General features: G+C 38.5%; 2 protein-coding genes across 2 annotated transcripts; both read right to left on the reverse strand.

The window, feature by feature from the left end:
• Window positions 1-332: 332 nt before the first annotated feature.
• LOC130416691 (MAM and LDL-receptor class A domain-containing protein 1-like) lies at window positions 333-13,900 on the reverse strand. The gene is made up of 29 exons (XM_056742288.1): window positions 13,886-13,900; window positions 13,474-13,699; window positions 12,918-13,044; window positions 12,665-12,794; window positions 12,088-12,166; window positions 11,533-11,925; window positions 11,193-11,408; window positions 10,903-11,022; window positions 10,439-10,591; window positions 9,676-9,764; window positions 9,401-9,571; window positions 7,332-7,535; window positions 7,125-7,233; window positions 6,925-7,047; window positions 6,754-6,850; window positions 5,810-5,969; window positions 5,412-5,517; window positions 5,042-5,185; window positions 4,763-4,950; window positions 4,452-4,614; window positions 4,086-4,313; window positions 3,817-3,995; window positions 2,556-2,784; window positions 2,139-2,298; window positions 1,943-2,057; window positions 1,732-1,848; window positions 1,530-1,620; window positions 1,389-1,446; window positions 333-1,298 (listed from the first exon to the last, which is right to left on the reverse strand). The coding sequence occupies exons 1-27, from the start codon at window positions 13,898-13,900 to the stop codon at window positions 1,615-1,617; spliced, it is 4,047 nt and encodes a 1,348-aa protein (XP_056598266.1). The 3' UTR covers window positions 333-1,298; window positions 1,389-1,446; window positions 1,530-1,614.
• si:ch211-106h4.4 (MAM and LDL-receptor class A domain-containing protein 2) lies at window positions 13,892-22,612 on the reverse strand. Its single transcript, XM_056742289.1, has 21 exons — window positions 22,552-22,612; window positions 22,250-22,378; window positions 22,072-22,171; window positions 21,758-21,920; window positions 21,391-21,631; window positions 20,233-20,355; window positions 19,825-19,949; window positions 19,514-19,748; window positions 19,139-19,374; window positions 18,557-18,647; window positions 18,272-18,412; window positions 17,367-17,495; window positions 17,109-17,236; window positions 16,877-17,036; window positions 16,633-16,752; window positions 16,399-16,553; window positions 15,141-15,236; window positions 14,969-15,059; window positions 14,757-14,879; window positions 14,409-14,511; window positions 13,892-14,151 (listed from the first exon to the last, which is right to left on the reverse strand). The coding sequence occupies exons 1-21, from the start codon at window positions 22,610-22,612 to the stop codon at window positions 13,914-13,916; spliced, it is 2,988 nt and encodes a 995-aa protein (XP_056598267.1). The 3' UTR covers window positions 13,892-13,913.
• Between the last annotated feature and the right edge of the window lie 1,067 nt (window positions 22,613-23,679).

The raw sequence follows: 23,679 nt of genomic DNA on the forward strand, positions 1-23,679 counted from the left end.
CCACAAGACTGATGTGCATAGTGCATTATCTTCACCTCTCTCAGACACACCCACACCAGAGCATTCTGAGGTCAACATGGAAAATGGTGACGCGCATAAGACATAAGATTGATTTAAAAAATGTATTTTGGAAAGTATTTTGAAATTGCTAAAATGGCAATTAAAATCATACCATAAACACCATCAAATAATCTTGTGTGTCTGATAAAATTAAGTAGCATCGTCCCTTATAATAAACTGTCCATAAACGTGCTATGAAACTCTTCAGAGCACCACCATGCCTTATACACATAAACAGTACGTTAGATATTATGTGAGCACAAACACAGACACAAAATTACATAATTTATTATTGAGTAAAATCATGAAACACAGACACATCTTTATGAAATACAATTTTTGATTGCAATTTTTCTGTCCATACTAGTTGCAGAAGAGTGTTTGGTGCGTGCTCATATTTAAAAAAAAAGGGAATGTTGAAGTGTTAGCTGACTGTAAGGAAACTGGTTCCTGTGAGAAATGAATGGATTATGGGAGTGTGACATGTCTCACATGCTTGAGAAAATTGCCTTAGCAAGTCAAAAGCTATTTACACGGCCATCATAAAGTTTTTTTGACCAAACTAAAACTTAAGAGCAGTCTTGAAATTAATTAATAGTTTTACGTGAACCGAATGTCAAACAATCAGGATTTCGTAAAGGTGCTCAGATGCGATCCTCAGATACAGCGAGTATCATAGGACTTTATACAAAATTAAACAGATTTTTTTCAACATTGATGGCCTCAACATATATATTTAGTCCAATGCGGTCACATAGATTGTAGAAAAAATAAACATTTGATTAGAAGACAAAGTATAGCACTACTGTACTGTATTAGTGTTCTTTGCTATCAAAACCATGACTTGTATCATGCGGATGATGCAGTACACCTATGGAACTAAAGGAAGAATAATTTTAATGTGAGGAATAAGTGGGTTCGACACTTAAAGGTCTTTTAAAGACTACTATGCAAATATAAATGTGAAGTCACCGTTAAAATAAAGGAATTCAGTCCAATTGCACATGGATTGAGTTCACCACAAGTCATTGTGTCACTTCTTGAAAAAACGGCATTTGGTATGTTGGAGACGGATGACAGCAAGTCAGATGGTAGGACTGATGGCTTGTTGTTGTAAAAACAACATTAAACAACAAAGACATTAAAATGTGTTTCTTAGTTTTTGTTTGATCAGTTTATATGAATGATGAATCATTTTCGGCTGTTGAGAGTGTAGTTACATGTAAGCCATTGGAATCCTGGTAAACATAATAATATACACCATTAAAGACTTAAAGGAAGGAGCAGTGTATACAGTGTATATTTATTTACGGCAATGAGAAACTCACCATGCAGTTATCAAGTCTATAGTTGCTATCAAGCACGTCATCTGAAAGTACACATACCCTGTCAAAACAAAAAAGTATTATCCTCTTGTTCCATTACGTGTGACAATTTAGTAAGCATGTGATGAACAGTACATAGCCTACCTGTTAGCACCTTTTATTTTTTTGAACATAAGAAAGGCAGCACCAACAATAACCAATAGCGTCACTGCCACTCCTACACCAATACCTACAGCTGAACAAACCAAAAAGAGCTTTTGCATAAGGTGCATTGGACTTTGATACATTTTCTGATTATTTATGTGACAAAAAATGAGATGTTGACATGAATTCAAGTAATGCTTACTGTCAATCCTGTGTGGTGCAGGAGTGGGGTCTGAGTCACAGGTCCCGTGGACGATGTGAATATCATCAATAGCCACACTTCCTTCGGACCTCCTCCCTTCAAGAATTCAAATACGAACTACAGGGAGAGAAATAATCAATGTTAAACCTTAGTAAAATAGAAAAAGAAATTGACGTTAATCTACAAGTTGATCTTGAATCACACATGGTACCCAGAAAGGCTCTTTGTGGTTCACATATACGTTGCCTCTCCACCACACATCTCCTTGATGTCCTGACTCCGTCCATACTCTCTGGCCAAACTCATTCCCACTGTTATAAATGGTGCTGGGAAAAAGAGCTTGAATGAACTACGTTCCTCAAATATACGTATACTGTGCACATTTACTTGTGTTGTTTTTTCTGTACCTGTTATTGATATACAAGTTAAGTGTCCCAACACGGTCTCCATACAGATGATACCAGAATGTAAAACAGTGCCCCCTGCTGTCTGGGGTGAATATCTCACTAAGTATCTTCGCAGTGTCTCCCCATCGACCAACAGAGCTGTCCATATAAATGTAACAACCTAAACACACAAGCATGTGAGATTCTCTATTCGGTAACTTGCATTAAACAACACAAAAAGAAAATATCGCATTGATGCTGATGTAGTATCTTGAGATTCTGAGAGTTTTGCAGTGTAAGTTACAGTATATGATTTTTGCCTGTAGTGGAATTCTCGTCCCAGTAAATGTGGAGGCGATGAACATAGCAGAGTGTTGTGGGAACTATTCTGTTAATATTCAGTAAACAGCACAATTGATATTGGCTCCTTCAGCTCACCTGTGGATGAGTTGCTGGTATGGTCTACGCTGGGGCCTGTGTGCTCTCCAGTGCCTGCTTGCACTCTCATCCAGTCTGCATCATCCACCTCAAAGAGATTGAACCAGCTGCAAAAGTTTACCTCAAAGTCACATTGTCCTGATGGAGTGCAAGGGTAGTTAGTAACCAGCACGTCATCGAGCGCTATGACTCCTTCTTCACTCTGGCCTGTAATCCCCTCCACCACGATCTGGAATGACAGTTTTATTAATGCGGACACAGTTCCACATCATTAAATTGAAGATTGTGGTTAAGAGGGCAGAATTGTGTAGCTTGTTGATCTATGACTGCCTGTGACGGCCTTTGCCTGCGAAGAGTGATTCTGACTGTGGATGTTTGGTTTGAGGTGATCTCACGAGAATTCAGAATTATTTTGCAATGTACAGTAGCTAGTTTATTTGTATAATGTGAACAGTGTAAAAACAGCAGATTTTAAGTAAAAAAGCATGAGTGAAGCCCCACACCAAACTCAAAGGGATAGTTTTACCCAAAAATGAAAAATCTGTCATCATTTACTCACCCTCGGGTTGTTTCAAACCTGTATAAATTTCCAATGAACAAAGACATTTGGAAGAATGTTAGCCATTTTCAGTTATGGGACATCATCCACTACCATAGTAGTTTCTTTTGAACACATAATGAGATGTTTTGAAGAATTTAGGAAAACAAAGAGGTCTCGGGCACCTTTGACTACCATTTAATTCTTCCTACGATGGTAGTCGATGATGTCGCAGAATAGAAAATTGATATAATTCTTTCACATTTCTTTCTCTGTGTTCATCGGAACAATGCAATTTATACAAGTATGAAATTACATTAATGTGAGTAAATGATGACAGAATTTTCATGGGTGAACTATGCTTCTAAGACCTCATTTGCGGAAAAATAGATCGCAATAAAACGTTCCAATAAAATTGTGCGAAATTATACAAATTTTGAAATAGTTATGACTTGCCATTAGATTGTGCTGTATGTTGTATATCAATGTCTGGAGCACAATACAATCATTTTGTGATTATTGTGTCGCAAAACGAATACACTATACTACATGAAACTAATACCGCGTTACAATAATAATTTATCTGTGACTTACATTTAAAAAAAATGTCTGCATGTTCCTGGGAATCAAACATATACATGATGCTAATTGCAACCTTCTATGATCGCAAACTCTAGATTGTAATAATGAAAAAAGGGCTGGTAAACTGACTCTAGAACTCACCCTGGAGTTTGACCCTGAGGGGTCCAGCGGGGTCTGAGCAAACCTCCAAAATCCCCCCTGTCCTCCAGACTGGGTTACCAACAGGGACTGATCATTGTCTGAGAACTGTTGATACACATTTAGAGTCCCAGCGCCCCTTCCCTCCATGTAATACCACAGTTGGAGACACTTGGCATTATCTGCGAATTAAATTAAAGTCAACTTCACGTTCTTAGGTTGAAGTGTTTTTAGAGAAAAGTTTATATTTGATAGCAATAATATGATTTTACCAATATTTAGGGGAGATGTCATTATTGCTTTATGTCCTTGTACGTGAGCAGGCGTGGCATCCATATAAAAATAGTATCCACTGGCCGTATTGGTTGTGTGGTCAAGTCCAGGTCTAGACTTTAAGAATTCCGATTTTTGATACAGATCTGACACTCTAATCCAGTCTAGGTTATCATTGGTCTGTTGTATCCAGCCACAATCCCCCTCCTCAAAGTCACAAAGACCCTCTGAAAGAATATGATGTAAATACAGTATCTATGCATTCAAACATATGATCTTAAAAAGCAGAGTTTTATGCTATAAAGCTTAAAGTTAATATCTCTTTAAATAGTTTTAGTTGAATGCTAAACTGGATTTTTTATTACCTGCTGGAGCACAGGCACCTTTAGTAACTGATAAATCGTCTATAGCAATGTGTCCAGATAATCCTACTGAAGCTTCAATTAAGAGCTGATGAACTTCCTGTAGTTTCACATGAATTTGAGCCAAACGCCATTCATTCCCCTGAGACCCCTCTCTCAGCCACATCTACAAGTTCGTATGTAGAAAGAAACATTTTCAGAGACATTAAAAACAATTTACTTTGTATTAACGTGACACACATATCCTTGGATGCATGGAAAATACTGTAAAATGGGATAAAGGTATGAAATGGTAAATTATCATTATGTCTTACCAGTGTTACGTGGTTGGAAGATATATCATATATGGACATTCTTAGCGATCCCACATTTGCTCCAAACATGTGATACCAGAATGAGAAGCAGTACCCATCAGGACCACTTGGGGGTGAAAGAGGAGACTTCAGTTGAGCCTTGTCCCCTGTCCTGTTGTGAATTGAGCTTGTGATGTACAGATAATACCCTGTAACATAACATACAGCAAGATCAACACAAAGTCAAGTCGTATGATGATTGAGCAGCTGAGAGTGATACTGGATAAAACAGTTGACTACCGTTTCCATTAGTGTGGTCTCCCGAGGGACCCGTGTTTTTGGACTGGGTTGTTTCGCTCCATCTCTGCCAGTCGATGTCCTCTGCAGCTCCCTGAAACCACCCACACAGATCCTTCTCAAAAGAGCATGTGGCCAAGGAAATGTCTGAGCAACAGATGAGACATGAGTGAGACATGATCCAATAACAATGTAGACAAAGCTTTCCCAAACTTCAAAAATGATCACTTTTTTATGAATGTTCCTGTAATTAATCCCTGACACATGATAGGTTAAAGCAGATGACATCGAGTCTCCATTCTCTTATAGTACTTCAAGTACAACTGTTTTGGATATAAACTTAAGTTAGCGGTCTTCAGAGCAGCTTCCCCACCTGGAGCTTGGTAGTCCTTTTCACAGTTGTGGAAGGAGATGTCATCTAGTGCAATGCTGGTGCAAAACTCATCATGACGAAATAAGGTCTGGCTGCTAAAAATGATCTGATAGCACACAGGAAAAACATAAATACACTCTTAAAAATAAAGGTTCTCCATTCAGTCAAAAGTTCTCAAAGAACCATCTCTTCCTTACCTTTTTACAGTCTAAATAACCTTTTCGAAATAGAAAGGTTCTTTGTGTAACCATTTGAACAAAATGGTTTTTCTATCTATGGCATTGTGAAGCAGCTTTATTGTCATGCCAAAACACGCCTGTATAAATCTGCATTAAATGCTGTTTTGTATAATGTGTAATGCTTTGTGTCCCTTATACTATACATCCCTGCTCACACACCCTGTAAGGCCTATCGTGTTTTCCCAATGGTAAGAGCTCTGTGACCCATTGTGTTGAACTGCTGCTTGATCTCGACCAGAGCAGCTTCCCATCATCCTCTTCATTCTGTAGAATCACTGTGAGATTGCCTGAACGTTCTCCACCAATGTGGAAGTGAAAACTAGTGGTAAAAGGGCAAACAAAAGTGGGGAATTGGTTGTAAGACGCATGGAAGAGTGTTGTGTAACAGTATCTGCCTATTGCAAAAAGCTTTATTTTGCTTTAACAATCAGAAGTTAAAATTAGCATTTTTCTATCGTTCCACTTTCTACACAATGAAAATTACAAAATAGGTCATCTGATGAAATGAACAGTACTGCCAGTAAATTATCATATACAGTGGCCATATTAGCAGTTGGACAAAAAAATTTTGACAAATAATTGATTGGATTTTTATTATGTCAAACATTAGCATTAGAAGCACCGATAAAGTGGCATGGATGAACAAGTCCGAAATCAGTTAGCTCCCTGGATATGAATATTTAGGTATGTCCAAGCCAGTGGCTCTCAAACTTTTAGTTGTAAGGCCCCCTATGTGTAGAATGCATCTCTTTGCTGCCCCCCCCAAATAAATAAAAAGTATAATCTTTAACTTAGCATTTTAATTAAGCAACAAACATATTCAGTTATACAATGCTGAAACATCAATACTTTTGGTTGGTGGTATTTTGTTTCTGATGTTTGATTGCATAAAATCTTTGAAACATTTCTATATTTCATAAAATGTGGCCCCCTGGATCCACCTTGGGGCCCTCCAGGGGGCCACGGCCCCCAGTTTGAGAACAACAGGCCTGAGCAATAAGAACTAAGGATTCCAGATCATTTTAATGGAATATAAGGCCATTAATTTTAATTTTCTTACTAGTCTTATAGATCTGTAATGGCACAATAATGAACAAACTCACAGAAGCTGGCAGTATGCAGAGCTAATTGGCAGAGATGGGCTTTGGAACACAGTCTCATTCTTAGACTGCTCCAAGAAGTACGTCTGGATGTAGTGGCCTAAAAAGTGGTGAAAATGAATTATTTTCACTTTGATGCTCTGTTTTTAATGTATTGTGCAAGCCTGGCATCACCTGTTCCAATGGTGTTGTCATTGGGTGGGTCTGTGGTGTTAGTTGCCTTTACTCTATTCCATGTGTAAGGACCTACACTTACATCACTCCATTGGCAGAGGCCATTCTCAAAATTACACGGACCTAGAGATGCCAAAAATAAAAAAAGAATGTTATGTTATTGATTCATCTCAAAACAGTTCTCTAAAAAAAAGACTCACCGCAGGTTTGCTCATCTTCCCCTAGAGGGCAGTCTAGCACATAATTACACTGAGCAGCAGCTGCAATGCATTTCAAACCATCTGACTGCCAGCAGTGAAACTCTTTCTCCTAAATTTGACAACTCATGTCAAGAGATTATCAAAAATGAAGTACAGTTGGGCATATTCACACACTACATTTACAAGTTTAAAGTTGAAAGTCCTGACCGTGCAAGCGTTGACCGTTGGTGAAACTGAAGGAGCAGATGTCGTCAATGATGTTGTTGCTGTAGTTGGAGTTGTGGTTGGTTCGGGTGTGTCGGGCAGCTCACTGTTGGCAGGATCGTGAGCACATGACATAGAGAGTGAAATATCATCCACTGCTGTTAGTGTTGTATGAGCCCCTCCGTTTCCAATGTACATGAATACCATCTGAAAGAAAACCATTTTTGAAACCTCAAAATAGTTTTTCAGTGAAAATATTTATACCGGAAATAAAAAGTTAAATTTACTATTTGAGTTTTGCTTTATTGCATGGTGTAGCACAGCACTCACAATAAAACTCTTCCACTAAATTGAATTAAATTTCCCCAAAAAAATGTAATTTGTTTGAAACGATTCATTGTAATCTTGTTGTATGAACTTAATTTTTTAGTAGTCTTGATTAAATTAATTTGTGTTCTACCTAGACTAAAATAAAATATGCTCAATTTATATTATACATTTTTAACAATAATTTACGGTGGCCGCTAGGTGTCACTGCGCTGCAATAGAAGAAAACACATGCATTGGATTACATTGCATTACATTGAGGCATTTGGCAGACGCTTTTATCCAAAGTGACTTACATTGCTTTATTCTATACATTTTACATGCAAACACAAAAAACACAAGCAAATTCAGAAAGCATCTTCATTAGTTTGGCGATGCAAACACTTCATTATTTTGGCCCTGCAAACACTCGAAACACAATCAAACACAGAAACGCGCTGTAAATTCTCGCAACACAAACAAACACAGAAACGCGCTGCAAACTGCACAGACGACAACAGAAGTGTTTCCGGGGGACCGCAAAAACTGATGCACATGATTGGGACGCGCTTCATTTTGACTGTTCAAATTCGTTAGTGGAGTTGCCAGCCACATTGAAGGTAATTGCTTTATAACTTTATTTGAACTTTCTTAACGTACGTCCGTAGGATATTATTAGCCTGTCGATTTGAACAGTTTAACAAAAAATATGAGACGTAGTAGCTGCTCGAATTACTTTAACAAGTGTCACTATAAAAAAGTTTAAAGGTTTAAAAAAATGATTAAATTATTACTCTAGTCGACACAGTCAATGTGGCTGACAACTCCACTAACGAATTTGAACAACCAAAATGAAGCGCGTCCCAATCAGGTGCATCAGTTTTTTGGGTCCCCCGGAAACACTTCCGTTGTCGTCCGTGCAGCTTGCAGCGCGTTTCTTTGTTTGTTTGTGTTGCGAGAATTTGCAGCGCGTTTCTTTGTTTGTTTGTGTTGCGAGTATTTACAGCGCGTTTCTGTGTTTGTTTGTGTTTCGAGTATTTGCAGGGAATGTGTCGCCAAATGGAGATGCTTGTGTTTTTTTGTGTTTGCATGTGTTTTCTTCTGTTGCAGCGCAGTGACACCTAGCGGCCACCGTAATAATTAAATAATTAAACAATATTCCATTGAAGATCAATAAGAAGATATTGAGTCAATAGAACTCAACAGGATTGCAAATAAAGGCTATGGTAACCACAAAACTCGAAAATATAACAAACTCTTTAAAACCTTAAAGATAAATTAGCATTAAACACTAACAAGTGTTTATTTTTACTGAAAAATGCATAAAATATCACTTATTTAAAAAAAGAACTCTCAAAAGGCAATTATACGCAAAGCATGCTGGGAAATGAATGAAAGTCCTGTTCACAATTATAACTATTTTATGAGAAAATGACACAACTCCTTTATGTTGTCCCAACATGAATGGATTCAGTTATATGAATAAACATAAAAAAAATTAACAGCCGGCGTAATATTTGTTTTGATTGGTATTACTGGAATACAGAAATATGTTTATTGTAAGGGGGCATCCCAATACTTTTATCTATATCAAAACAATTTTGCAGTGAGAAGAAAAATGAAAAATAAACTTGAAAACATGTTTTCGTGTTTACACAAAGATGTTCTGTGATGTTTATTAAAAAACATGCTTATTTAATCATTATGGCAGTGCATTTTATGATAAGGGATTTAGAGGTTTTAATTATGAGATGCGTCAGTCTGACCTTACTCTTAACCCTGGGGGAGAAGGTGACCTCGACTCTTTGCCAGCTGAAGCTCTGTGTCAAAGCATTTTCCCAAAGTATAATGTCATCTTCTCCGTTACGAAGTGTCCTCAGTAAGACATTTAGCCTGGCCAAAGTGCTGTTACCTTGACAGTAGTGGTAGAACCTCACCTGCATATCATTTAAATAATAAAGGTGTCTTTTTTTATTCTGTTATGTGCATCCGTACATAAGAGAGGGACTTAGCATCTCATTTGATTGATTTATAAACTCACGGTGCAATCCGAACTGGGCATCAGAGTGCTGGAGATGATCTCTGCTCTCCGATCGCCACTCAGCTCATGTGCTGGAGTAATATAATGACCTGAAACACGCCACAGCATTTGCATTAATGTATCACGGAGCCTTCATCACTTGGTGAATGTGACATTGCAGAGTTTCACATGGGTCAAAATCCATATTGGTTATAGGACAACTAGTCACTGTAGGTTTAGTGGTAATGTTACAGATGGGTTGAGTTTTGTACGCATTCTTATCCACCTATGATTTTCCTCTGGCATAAAGTGATAGTTCAACCGAAAATGACAATTCTGTCATCAGTTACTCGTACGTTTCATTTAAAACCTGTATAACGTTCTTCTGCAGAACACAAAATACATTTCAAAGAAAGTACTGTAGGTAACCGAATAACAGCAGTATCCATTCACTTTTATTTTACGTAAATGATTAGGTACCGCCATTGTTACTATAGACAGGTATGAAGCATAAATGTGTTGCTTGAAAGCAGTATTTTAAGTAATAGTCCAGTATATAAAAAAATTGTTTAATTGTTCTTGGTCCAGATGCACTTCTGGTTCATTTTTGTGGATGTATATGTGGCATCTCTCCTCATTTCATATAAACTTCCTATACATTTTTTGCATTTATTCATTTATAAACATTTAATATGTGATAATTCTCACATCCCCCAAACTATTTTATAACTGTCAGTTATTAAAGCTTTCTGCTTCAGTGTGTGTAGTGAAATAGGTCCTATACCCGCTGCAGTGTTCCGGGTATGGTCTCTCGGTGGTCCAAACTTCGGCCAGGCCTGTTCTCCCTTCTGCAAAATCCAACCAGTTGCCAAATCGCTCTTCCCCCATGAGCACATGCCCTGCTCGAAACTGCAGCGTTTCTGATAACCCTTTACATCTGGCCACACAACAGACAAAACATTCTTGACAACACTCCTGTATATTATGGGTAGATGACAAATAAATCGTACATGTGTCCCATGCTTTAGAAAACAAACTGTTAGCATTACATTGTTCTACATTATTTTTATCAAAATTGTTGCCGTCACACCATAGGACAAATTAGCATATTAGTCTGTCAATATAACTAACTGATATTTTATCCTAAAAACCCTGAATTATTAAATTCAACGATCACACTTGAAGTTTTTTGGCCAATAGGGTCCATTGATTAGACATAATGATTTGTGTTGGCTGATGAAGTCATACCACAGAGCTCCTCATCCGAGCCGTCTCCACAGTCATCACTGTAGTCACACACTCTGTTTGACTCCACACACACACGGTTTGAACATAAGAACATGTCATCTTTACAAGATTCTTCAGGCCCTGGATGATATGAAAAAACAGCTAGACAGTTGGATGCACAGTTGATGGCTTAGCCCATTACGTACTTAAGTACTGCAAGAATTGTAAATAGATCCACAGTAGGAATCTGGAAAATCCTATCTCATATTATGAGTAAGAAATAAGAGCAGGTGTTTTGGAACGGTATGTACCTGGAAGATTGCAGTTTAAGAAAGAAATGTCATCTATGGCAATATCTCCAAGCTCACTGTAGGTTCTGGTAGCCTCAAAGAGGAGTGTAAAAACTTGATGGGTGCGACCAACGCCCAATTCTGCACGATGCCACTCATCTCCATGGTTACCAGACATCCACCACAAAGGTGTTCTCCTCTGGCCCTCCTGAAGAAACACTTTCAGTTCTCCGATGCCTGCCAAATACAGACATGTATATACAAGTACTAACTAGAATTTTATTGAGGTTTCCTAGATGTGCTATTAAGCGTTAAATACTGACGCACCCAACATTTTAAAGACAAAAAAATCTATGCTTACCCTCGCCAAACATGTGGTAGTAAAATTCAAACAAACATTCATTGCTGGCATCTTTCATAGCGGTACTTTGTAGAGCAGCATAGCTATTGTGGTCCCCATGGCTGGCTTCTACTGTCATATACCAGCCTAATAGAAGCATATACACAGAATTTAAAATGTGTCCATACTGTATATAACTTTCTGTATTAGTCCGTTTTTCATTAGATGAGAACATCTTTATGTTTTTACCCAGCTCTGTGCCAGTAGTGTGGTCCACTGAGGGGCCTGTGTTGGCCGTGACTGTACCATTCTGATCCCGCTGCCAAACAAACTGCCCGACACTGATATCTTTCCATTGACTTGTGTCTGCCTCGAAATCGCACCTGGGAAACACTCCACTTTCCACACTGATATCTAAATATATGTCAATGACAATACAAAAATACAAAAATTCCTTCAAACAATGAACCCTAGGTTTAACCATAACTACATCAGTCATGAAAAATATGTACATATGTAGTAGTAGCATTGCACTACAAAGAACACAAATATACACAATGATTTAGTAGATTTTACCTTCACATGGCCCCTGTGTAAATCGTATGTCGTCCATAGCAATAAATCCTTCTTTACCTGCTTTAGCCTCTATATAAATCTGACATAGAAGGTTTATAATAATTATAGTGTATGATCCAAAGATACATAATATACTGTATGCACCCTGGACGACAAAGCCATTCTTAATGGTCAATTTTTCAAAATTGAGTTTTTACATCATCTGAAAGCTGAAAAAATAAGCTTTCTATTGATATATGGTTTGTTTGGAAAAGACACTATCCGTTGGAACAACAACTGTTTACAAAGCTGGAATCTGAGGGTGCAAATAAAGCAAAATATTGAGAAAATCCCCTTTGAAGTTATTAATCTGAGGCACTGTAGCAGGCCATCCACTCACAAAAAGAACGTTTATATACATTTATGGTTGTAAATTTATAAAATATCTTCATGGAACATGATCTTTACTTAATATCCTAACAAATTTTTACCCCTACAATGTATTTTTGGCGAATTCTAAAAATGTTCCTGTGCTACTTAAGACTGGTTTTGTTGTGCAGGGTCACATATTGTAAGCTTCAGGAATAAATGTTTATACCTGAAAGGGTTTGGTCTTTACCACAGTGATAGAGGCATTTTTCCAAATGTTCCCGCTGTCCCGTGTTTCAAACATCACTTCCTGCTCTGTTGCATCTGAATCTGATAACACTCTTAAGATCCCAGGGTCACTGATGATAGAAAAAATGCACCATTAAACTAAATTTATCTTACCTGCCGGTCCAAAAATGAAAGAGTGAGTTTTTTTAAAGAAGCAAAATGGTGGAAAAGAGCTGTTGAGCTATTATTCAGACCTTCCGTTTATATGGTACCAGAAGTCAAGACAGGATTCAGTGGTCAGCACGATCCTTTCCGAGATCAACACAGACCGGCTGCTTTGGCCACGTGTGTTTATCTGAGAAGGACTCAAAATAAACTTTCCTGAGAAAACAGCAAGAAGACACATTGGAAATGATCACCAATTAAATAAAGGTACCAAAAAAATGTTGTACTATTAACAGATATCTGAGTAAAACAGCTTCTGAAGTTTGAAAAATGTATGGCGGGGCTTTATTTTACATTTCCCCTTTTTGATTGGTTTGTTGTAAATTGGGCCTGGAGAGGAAGGCTAAAAATACCTGGCCATTGGACAGTCAGTATAGGGGGAGAGGAGCTTAACTTTTTTGATTAAAGTGCAAATGAATTTTGAAAAAATAATGGTGTGCACGGATAAATCATTTATAATAATCACTATAACACTGCGTAAAACATTTAGAATTTTCCTGTTTGATTTCATGTTGACTTTAAAGCATGCATTGTTATTGTACTTGATTTCACCATTTTTTCAGATAAAAGAAAATCACTTCTCACCATCTGCAGTATGAGTTGTGTAATCGACCAGGGGACCTATGAAGTGACCATCTGTATGGACCCAGTCATGTTGATCTGATACTCCATTAGCAGCATTCACCCATGTGCACTGGTCGGACTCAAAGTCACATGATCCGGAGGCAGAACAAGCCCCACTTCTAATTGAGACATCATCCAGAAGAACAAACGACTCCGGGTTTGGACTGAGGTTGGCTCTGAATGCCACCTGTATGTGAAAGGTATGTTAAGACATACAATACAGAACATACCATACTGTCTAACAAAGAAAGAAATACTGGAGTGCTGGACGACTCATAAAGTGTTTTTTCTTTGAACCTAAACACAGTTAAATCCAACCCATCTGTAAGATCACAATTTAAAGACGTCAAATTTCTGTTATAATTTCAGGAACTTTGTGTGAAGACATGTTCTTTGTAATATTATGATAAGTGACCAGAAAGCAAGGACAGGAAGAACAACAAGAACATTATAACTAATGGAAAATAACACAGAAAAGGGAAACTTGCCCTGAATTTGGAGGGGGACGATATGGTGACCTCAGCTACTTCCCAACTATGAGAAGGTGCTCCAGACAGATCCCAGAGTGCTGGATCCAGCTCTCCATTCCGAAGCATATGTACTGAGAGAGAATCACTTGTGCCTGCAGACAACCAGTACCTAAAAACAGCCTTGATCATTTTATCTGGCTAGGGGTGTCACAACATCCCACTACTGACAATAACTGAGTTAACTGCTGGTAAAGGCGCTAACTTAAACATTGCTCCTATGGATATTTGAGGCAATGTACAAACAACCTAATTGTCAATTATTTTGCCTCAGTAATTGTGCAGTGAAAATCTGAGATTTTAAAGCAACATAGCTAAGAACATATTGGAGACAATAGGTCGCTTATTAATTTAAAGTCAAAATCATACCAGAACTGCAGGCAGGACTCTGTAGATGAGGTGTATTCTGGTGTCAGAAGTTTTGTGACCTCTGGTTTTTGAAGCTCGGCTCCAAGCACAGCCATTGAATGGCCTGGCATATGACATAAACCACAGTCAAAACAATCACTTTCATGCTTTTGTTGTAGTCTTCTTCCTGTGCAAAACTTAACACCATGACATGATGCTTTAATAGGATGTCGCGGTTATTCAACATTGCCAAGTTTACTCGTATGAGCAGTTCTAATATGGATGACTGCAAAGTACCATTAGCTATTTAATATAACAACAAGTGGCAGAACACAACAAACGCATCTACTGGGACACTTCTTTACTTACCAAGTTCAGCTCTGTATGTGTGGTCAATATGACCACTGCTGCCGTCTACACACAGCCACAGAGAATCATCAGTCACATCAGACTCAAAGCCACATAGTGAAGGAGATTCAAACCCACATGGATCTTTGGGTTAGAGAGCACCCAGGACGGAAATAAATGTTGAGAATTGCCAATAATAAAAAGGCAAATAAATGGCTGTAAAACAGACTCACTGTGTTCCTCACAAGCTCCTGCTGTCACACTGAGGTCATCAATCGCTATAAACCCTGTGCCTCCTGTGATTCTGTTCACGGAGAACTTCACCTGTAAAATGTGATGATGCTTGTATGATTGTTGGTAGATATGTATGAAATATGGCTTGAGATGTGAACATGTCTTTCTTACTCTCTGGACATCTGTAACACTAATGGAGACCTGTGCATTCAACCACTCGGAGTTCTGGGTGCCTGCTCTTGTCCATGCAAGGGTTTCTTTTGTTTTCTGGAACAGATAAATCTAACGCTTATACTTCTTTGTAATCACATGTTTTACATAACCACCGAAATGCTAGGTGTCAATTTTTTTAAAGTAGATGGTATTTGGTTCTAGTTTCTCTTTGTTGTGTAAAGAATAGGTAACCACCATCTTGAATCACTAAGGTGGTGTTTACATTAGCCCGTTGTCGCACAAAAACGGCGTTTTCATTACACTACTGAAAACGCATGTCACATGACCATTTCAGACTCGATGGGCATGCGTACATTATTGTGAACAGTTCTATGGATATACATAAGTTGGTACTTGATGACAGTTGGATACTAGTCACAGACCGACCAATACAAAATTAACACAATGGTGAGGAAAAGCAAGGACGTCTTTGTGTGGATAACGTTAGATGCTCCTAATGTTATTAGGCTTGTTTGATTTCATTCGATAAAACGGAGACCGATGAAGGATGAAATCGCAGTTGGCCTACTGAGTGAGCTATATAAAAGCATACGGCTCTCAATTCTCTCGCGCGTTGCTGTAATGTCACCGTGTCGATTCGTGTACCCAGCGTAGCTTGAAGTCAGACAAGCCTGTTGTTGTTTACACGGTCCTTGCGAGGCTGGTCATTGTCGCCCTCAGGTAGTGTAATGGCTCATATGACAGAATCAGGGAAGCAAACGCAATGATACAGACGACTCAATCAGTAAGTGAATGTGGGCAACCACGTCTGCGTATTCTAAAGTTTTCGTAAGTTTACAAAGGAACTCAACGGGGTCTGCAGCATTTCCAAAAGTCTCCGTTTCAGGGGTCGAAAAGCCACAGAGTAGTGTAAACGCCAGGCGTAACTGTCGCAAGAATTATGTGTTTTTAACGGAAACACCATCTAAATTCACAAGAAAAACAGCAATGAGACATTGCAGAGCAAGTGTTGCTTTTGTAAAGTTTAAATTTTTTGTTGAGAGATGCGACACGACAAACCAATAAGAACAAGCAATTGTTGCATCGCATCACATCACACCAATTTTAACTTCAAGTAAGATGAAATGCAACTTCGTTTTCAGTCAGTTAAATGTAATGTTATGATTTCAGTGATTTGTAAAGCAAATTTGATTTAACAAATTTAAATCAGCTTTTAAAGGTATATACAGTGCTGTAGTATGTGCAATGAATATACCGTCTCAAGAATCAGATCTAAGGTCCCAACAGATGGTCCTAACATATAGTACCAGAATCTGATACAGACGTCAGTGTTGGAAATTGTCAGTGGAGAAGAAATAACTGCCGTCTCACCCGTTTTCTCATCAGACATATTTGCAATGAGATAAAACCCTGCAAGAAAAAAAGATGCAGAATGCCAAAATATGTTCAACTTGCTCTGTGTGTTAAAGGGTAAAATAATGACTCTTACCGTAGTCATTTTTTAATGTGTGATCATAAAGGGGTCCTAGCCATGGTTGATTCAGCTGTCCCCCCATCAGACGGTTCCAATCGAAACCATCCTCTGTCTCTTGAACCCAGTTACACAGTCCTAAGGGCAAACATCTCTGTATTAACAACATCAAATTACGGTAGACACTAATACAATATCTCATGTGATGTCATTAGCCATGCATACTGTAAGACCCTTGTAGTGCACTTGCTCGGACTCTTACCCTCCTGAAAGGTGCAGTCCATGGAGGAGGGAGTTGGAGACGTGGCTTCGGTCGTGGGTGCAGCTGTGGTCAGGTCCAGTGCAGAGCAGCTTGTGTAGATATCATCCAGAGCGATGACTCCATCTTCGGTTAATTTTGTACGGGTAACTTCAAACACAATCTGCACAACAACAGTAGTCACTTTTAATACATATTTGAGAAGCCAGCTCTGATGAACGGTCACTGTTCTCACCTGGTGTTGTACAGATGATGTGTAGTACACAGTAGCTTGATGCCATACATTCCCCTGATCACCGGTTAGATTCCACAATGACCGTAGAGAGCCAGACTCATTCACATAAACTGTAAGTTTGAGCTTATCTGTAAGGTTTAAAGAATACAAAACAATTATTTTGATTGACCTTTACTAGACAACATTTGTACTAAAAGATCGACATGTCAACAGGGTTAAAGAGCAAGATTAGCGCATGTTAGTAAAAAATATTCTCACCGAAATATGCCCACATGTGCATGTAGTACCAGAATTCCAAGCATCCTTGAGAGTTAGGCTGCATCAGTTCACTCTGAATATGAGGAACCTGCTCGAGCCATATTACTGGAATATATGCTATGTAGTGTCCTGGGGGGAAAAAATAGGAAAATATCTGCATCCTCACTGCCACTTGGAAAGGTTGAGGGACATGAGATGAGGTGTTGAGGTCAGAAAGAACATTTTCAGTTTTTATTGATGAGTAGGTAATGGTCTGCTGTTATCAAATTCATAGTATGAATACTGTTTAAAGGGTTTGTTTCAATCAGAAAATGAAAATTCTGTCATCATTTACTAATTTTCATGTTATTCCAAACCTGTATACATTTTCTTGTTTGCTTGAACACAATAAAGATATTTGGACGAATGCTAGCAACCAAACGGTTGTTGGACCCCATTGACTACCACAGTAGGAAAAACTACAATATTAGTCAAAGGTGCCATAGAACTGTTTGCTTTCCTACTGTTAATTCCTCAAAATATCTTATTTTTTTGTTCAACAGAAGCAAAAAATTATAAAGTAAAAAGATAGTATTTTTTCCTACTATGGCAGACAATGGGGTCAAAGAACTGTTTGGTTATAAGCATTCTTCCAAATATCTTTCTCTGTTCATCAGAACAAAGACATGTTAACTAAACAGATTAGGAACAGCTGGAATCTGAGTACTAAATGATGAAAGAATTTTTATTCAAGTGTGGGTTATGTGAATAAGTCTGGCTGTGTACACATAATTTTACACACATTCAAACACTTTAGCATCTTACACTTTGCTGTCATGCACCTGTACATATATGGTCGATCCCAGGAGCCACAGTCAACTACTTTTCATTCTCGCATGAACTTCATGTCCTGTACATACTCTTACCCAGGGCTGTGTTGGTGGTGTGGTCCACTTTAGGAGCAAATGATGACGCACTGATTCCAGATGTCCAGCTCCATTCAACACTGGAGGTATCGACACGAACATTCACCCATCCACACAAGTCAATCTCAAAATCACAGAACCCTGAGAAGCACATTGTACACGGCTTCATTCTGATGTATAAGAGTATTGTGTTCAATTTTTAGCAGTATGTGGTGAATAATATGCACTTAAACCCTTGGACACTACATTGAACCACATAAAGCAACATTGAGCCCAAGAACTAACCAGATGGTGGACAAGGGTCATTGAGGATAGTCAAGTCATCAATAGCAATATCTTTTCCTTGCTCACTGCCAACCACTGCTTCAAATATGACCTGTTGCACAAGTGGAAATATGAGAGACAGTGTGATGTAACAGAAGGTGTTTTATTGTAGACTATAGGCCAAGGGTTGCCAGATCTGAGTAGCTAGACCAGCCCAATGGCCAACTTAACAGTAGCCCCACAAAGTCCATCAAGAAAATACCGAAACCCAAAATATGCCACTCTTATCCCTAAAATACATATTGCTGTTTTGCTTCTGATACCTAGTATCTCCATTTTTCAAAAAATGACCCACCTTTATTTAACAAAAAACAAACTGCGGCAACTGTTTATATGTGACCAAAACTGTAGACTTAGCAACCCTGAGGCCAACCTTCCCTGTTCATAACTTTTATGTAAACTTTAACATTTATATATTTACCTTAAGTGTATATTATTAGTATGATCTATAATATTATGAATTTTATGTAGTACAGCAATGCACTTAATTTTACTGTATTTCATAATAACCTTGTATGGGCTGTGAGGGTTAATGATAGATACTCTGCCATGTCTCCACTGTTCTCCCTGATCTCCACTCATGCTCCACACAGGCGTATGAGACCTGGCGCTGCGCAGCTCCTCGATGTAGATGTTAAGAAAGCCCACGTTTCTTCCATCCATGTGGTACCAGAACATCCAGCACTCCCCATGCCCAGGGGTCGGATGATTGACTTTGGTCACCATGCTGCCTCTGCTGTCACTGGGGTACCTCCAAACCTGTGCACTCATGTAGTATCCTACATATGGATAAAATCAGTATGAACAATCATGTTATGATTCACAGTATCTTTGTCAAGGTCACTATGGATAAAATGAATGGGGGAAATTCTAGAACTATGGCGGGTATAAAACACGAAGGATCACTGTTATACAGACCTTTGTCAGTTCCTAGAGTGTGATCCATTGTGGGGCTGGGGGTGCCAGTGACCAGTTCTCCTTTTGTTCGGACCCAGTCAAATTCTGTTGTGGGATCAGGCTGAAGGCCACATAAGGAACCCTGGAAGGTGCACTCGCGTTCAGCTGGACATGACCCGTTTACACTGCTCGACACCTGCACGTCATCTATTGCAATGTAACCACTGGTGCCTTCCAGGGACCCCTCAAATATAAACTAAAAGAGGCAATGCATAAGAACACACGTCTGCACATGTACATTCATACAGCTGTTACATTTTCTCATACAGTACCTGGATCGGCTCTTCGTTGTTTGCAAAGCTAAGATCCACGAAACGCCACTTGTTGCCTTGGGTTCCAGTTCTCATCCATATAACATGTGTTCCATTCGACTGCTTTGTGATGAATCTGAGAGAGCCTTCAAAAGCCACAGAAACCAGTGTGTTAATATAAATGTGTTGTGTGGCATAGATCTGCATGTCTTTGCAAAATTTCAAAGTTCATATAGCTAATTTGTGTAAGTAAATTTTGGTTAATCAGTTAAAAACGTAGACGTTGTGATCAGTATTTCCTTCAGCCCAAAACACCAAATTAACGAAACTATCCAAGCATGAAATTAACACAGTTTTTATTTCTTTAACTGTATTAAACAAAACTACTTCATTACTGCATCATGTTTCCAATGGGCCATTTGTACTCACCTATGTTTGCACCGTACATTAGATACCAGAAGGTGACACATTTGGCCTGCTGTGGAAAGCTGACCAGCCTAGCTGTCTCAGTTGGTTTGGAGCTCCATTTTGATGCTATGAACATATAATAACCTGCCAGAGATAAACAATTGTTTATTTTAATGGGGTCATATGGCGCGAACACGTTTTTCTGTGTCTTTGGTGTGTTATAAGTCTAATACATGGCGTGCATGCATTAGACACGTAAAGTTGCAAAAAAGTGTTCGGAAAAAAAGATCCATTCTATCCAAAAGCGAATGCTCACACAGACCTGTCTTAACCGCCTCCTTTAACCATACCCCCACATATCCATGTCAGTTCATGGTATGAGTTGACTAAGGACGCCTAAATGTATACAGTACGTAAGTAAGGTGGGTGTACCTGTCAGCAAAATTGCTTTGGAACCTGATGTTCCAAATATGGTCAGAGGCGCTACATTTCCGTTACACGCTTGCAGTATTCGAGCAATAAACATGCACTGGTTAACTGGCCAATCATAATACACCTCGCTTTTCGGAGCGGTGAGTTTTGGTTAAAAGTCTGTGCGTTGAGGGAGGCAGAGCAAAGAGAAATACAAACATGCACGGTATATGGAAAATACAGTGTTTTTGTACCTTAAATGTTGTTTACACATTGCACTTCATCTAAAACAATTGATAATATTGGTTTTAGCTATGTCACATAACTCCTTTAATTCATTTTCTTCAGCTAAGCATATTGCAAATAAAAACAACACCAATAATTTAGGAGTATTTCAAACGTTTTGCTTATGTCAGTGGTTCTCAAACAGGGTGCTGTCTTCTCCCGAGGGTGGCTCAAGATGGCACCAGGGGGGCACAATTGATTTTGTAATTAAAAAATTTAAGTTTAAGGAAGTCTTTTTGTTGGGAATGCACCCTACACAAGGGGGTCTCACAATGAAAAAGTTTGAGAGCCATGTCATTTTATGAACCAAGCCGAAAATGTTAAATAAATAATGCTACTGTATATTCACAATCTGTGGTTTTACAGACAGGTCTAAGACATTCAGTTATAACATTACATCCATCATGATTATTGCACATTATTTAAAATATACTGTAATTATTTCAGTTAATTTAACACAGCATTGGGTTGACTCAGGTTTACCAGAGCCGGTAGTGTGATCATATCCAGGTCCCTGATCAGCTGAAGGTTTATTTCCATCTGCCCTCTGCCATTTGAGTTGAGCCAGCTGATCATCGTACCAGGCACAGTTGTCTTCCTCAAAATCACAGCTGAGATTATCTGAACCTGCTGGAACGTCTGCATCGGCACAGTCTATCAGTGTGATGTCATCCAGAAGGATATCCTGACTTCCAATATAAACAGGGTCCACAGAAAATTCAATCTGTGTTATTGAGGTGAAACAAGAAATTAGCATTCCGAAATAATATTCGGTAAACCTTTTCAGTTATGGTGTAAAAAATCCCAAACAAATTTTGATCCAAATGACTAGATGAGTGCATTACAGTACCTTCGACCCTTGTAGACGATTACCAATTAACACAGAAGCGTTTTCCCAGCCGTTGGTCTGGCCTTTTTTAATGGACCACAACTGCTCAGTCGAAGTGTTAGTTATCAAAGTCAGAGCAAAGTATGAAGACACACTTATGTCATCGTGAAGATGGTACCAGAAGCTGAAATATAAAACCATAACATTGCAACACAGCTAAGCATCTACCCTTTGAAAACATTTGAGAATACGTTGTGAGTAAATTAAAGAATTGTTCCAATAGGATCTGTTAAATGTGAAAAAAAAAAGAGTTGACCTTATGTCCTGCCACTCACCGTATCTTGCATCCAAGTGCAGTAGAGCGGAGAAGCGTGTGCTCCAAAACTGCTTTTGAGAAGAGACCTGCACTTTCACCTTCCAAATGCATAACTCCGCCTATAAATAATGTAAAGCAGAAGGTTCAAATTTACACATTAATGATATTGGATGTCAAAGTTGACTGTGAATGCCTACCCCAAGGTGATCCTGTAGTATGGTCCACACCGGGGATGGCACTAATGTTTGCCATCTCAAGTCTCCATTGAAATTCATCCCTGCTGTTATCAATCCATCCACATGAATGTTCCTCAAAGTCACAAGAGCCTGTCCAAAAAATTAAGACAAAATAATTGAAGGAAATTTACAATTTCACAAAACATCAAATTTATCAAAAGACATATATTTTCTACTGTGTGTCATCAACAAAGAAAAACAAACTTCTGATTTCTGATAGGGTTTTGGGGTATTCATGCACTGCAACATAATACTGTAACTACCACAAAACTCTTCGTCTGATCCATCTTCACAATCGATGACAAAGTCACACACTTGTTCCATCGAAACACATTTTTGTGAATCAGTACACATGAACTGTCCATCAGGACAAGTGGCCAGACACACTGAAACTGCACACAAAATACATAGCATTCAGAAAACAATGTCATTCATGCATTTAAATGGGCTTTTTACTGATATACAGACAGAGCAATTTTTAGAGAATATGTAATAAAATATAACAAGAAAGGGTTTAGCCTTACAGAATAGCAGCAGGAGCAGCCCTCTCATTCTGAAGAGCACAGGATCAGAGGTTCTTCAGTGAACTGCTGTGTTCCTTGAACTTCTCTTGAGTATGAAACCCGTAAAACATGTCACAGGGACACAAGATCAATCTTTATCTCTGTCATTTGTAAGGGATTTTTTATCAGTTATCCGGTTTAAAGTTCACCATGCACTCAACAACCTCATATTTAACTTTTCTGCTGTCTACTTTTACAGCTTAATTACTTCCTAAGATTAACAAAAACATGCTGTATTGCAGTTAATACCAACGGCACGAAGGGATAGTTCAATCCCCCAAAACAATCTCACCCTCATGTTAACCTCCAAACTGCTATGACAATATTCTGCGGGTTACAAAAGAAGAAGTAAACTACGTCATTGACTTCCACTGTATGGACACAAAACCACAAAGACATTTCTCAAAATATCTTCTTTTGTGTTCCAGAGAAGAAAGAGTCATAAACATGTTTTGAATAACGTCCACGAGGGTAAATAAATTATGACAGAATTTTCATGAACTGTCTCTTTAATTTGAACATTTGTCATTTTATGATAAAGTCAAGATCTGTTTTCTTTATTACAAGCATTTATACAAATAAAGTTATCGCTGCCGTCCTTCCAAAACCTCTGATGTCCAAATTCACTGTTTTTCAGGAAATGGAAATAACACTGTACTTTTTAATGATTAAATACTGTGTTGTCAACCTTGTATCGGTTGAATATTTGCAAAACCCAATAACAGACATAAAGAGTGGCAAAAAAATCTTGAAATATGGAGATACAAGGCTTCAGAAAGACAACAGCATTATTTTAAGCAGTACTGTAAACAAAATGTATCCCATCAA

Source organism: Triplophysa dalaica, chromosome 3, assembly GCF_015846415.1.
Source record: "Triplophysa dalaica isolate WHDGS20190420 chromosome 3, ASM1584641v1, whole genome shotgun sequence".
Classification (NCBI taxonomy): Eukaryota; Metazoa; Chordata; class Actinopteri; order Cypriniformes; family Nemacheilidae; genus Triplophysa; species Triplophysa dalaica.

Coding starts and splice junctions, on each gene's coding strand:
- LOC130416691 (XM_056742288.1), bottom strand. Junction 10,592..10,902: donor CTCGGATGAGGAGCTCTGTG/GTATGACTTCAT, acceptor TTGTGTGGCCAG/ATGTAAAGGGTTATCAGAAA. Junction 7,048..7,124: donor GGAAGATGAGCAAACCTGCG/GTGAGTCTTTTT, acceptor TGGCATCTCTAG/GTCCGTGTAATTTTGAGAAT.
- si:ch211-106h4.4 (XM_056742289.1), bottom strand. CDS start 22,612: ATGGAACAAGTGTGTGACTTTGTCATCGATTGTGAAGATGGATCAGAC. Junction 18,413..18,556: donor TGACCCTTGTCCACCATCTG/GTTAGTTCTTGG, acceptor TGTGCTTCTCAG/GGTTCTGTGATTTTGAGATT. Junction 16,554..16,632: donor CACATTAAAAAATGACTACG/GTAAGAGTCATT, acceptor TTTTTCTTGCAG/GGTTTTATCTCATTGCAAAT.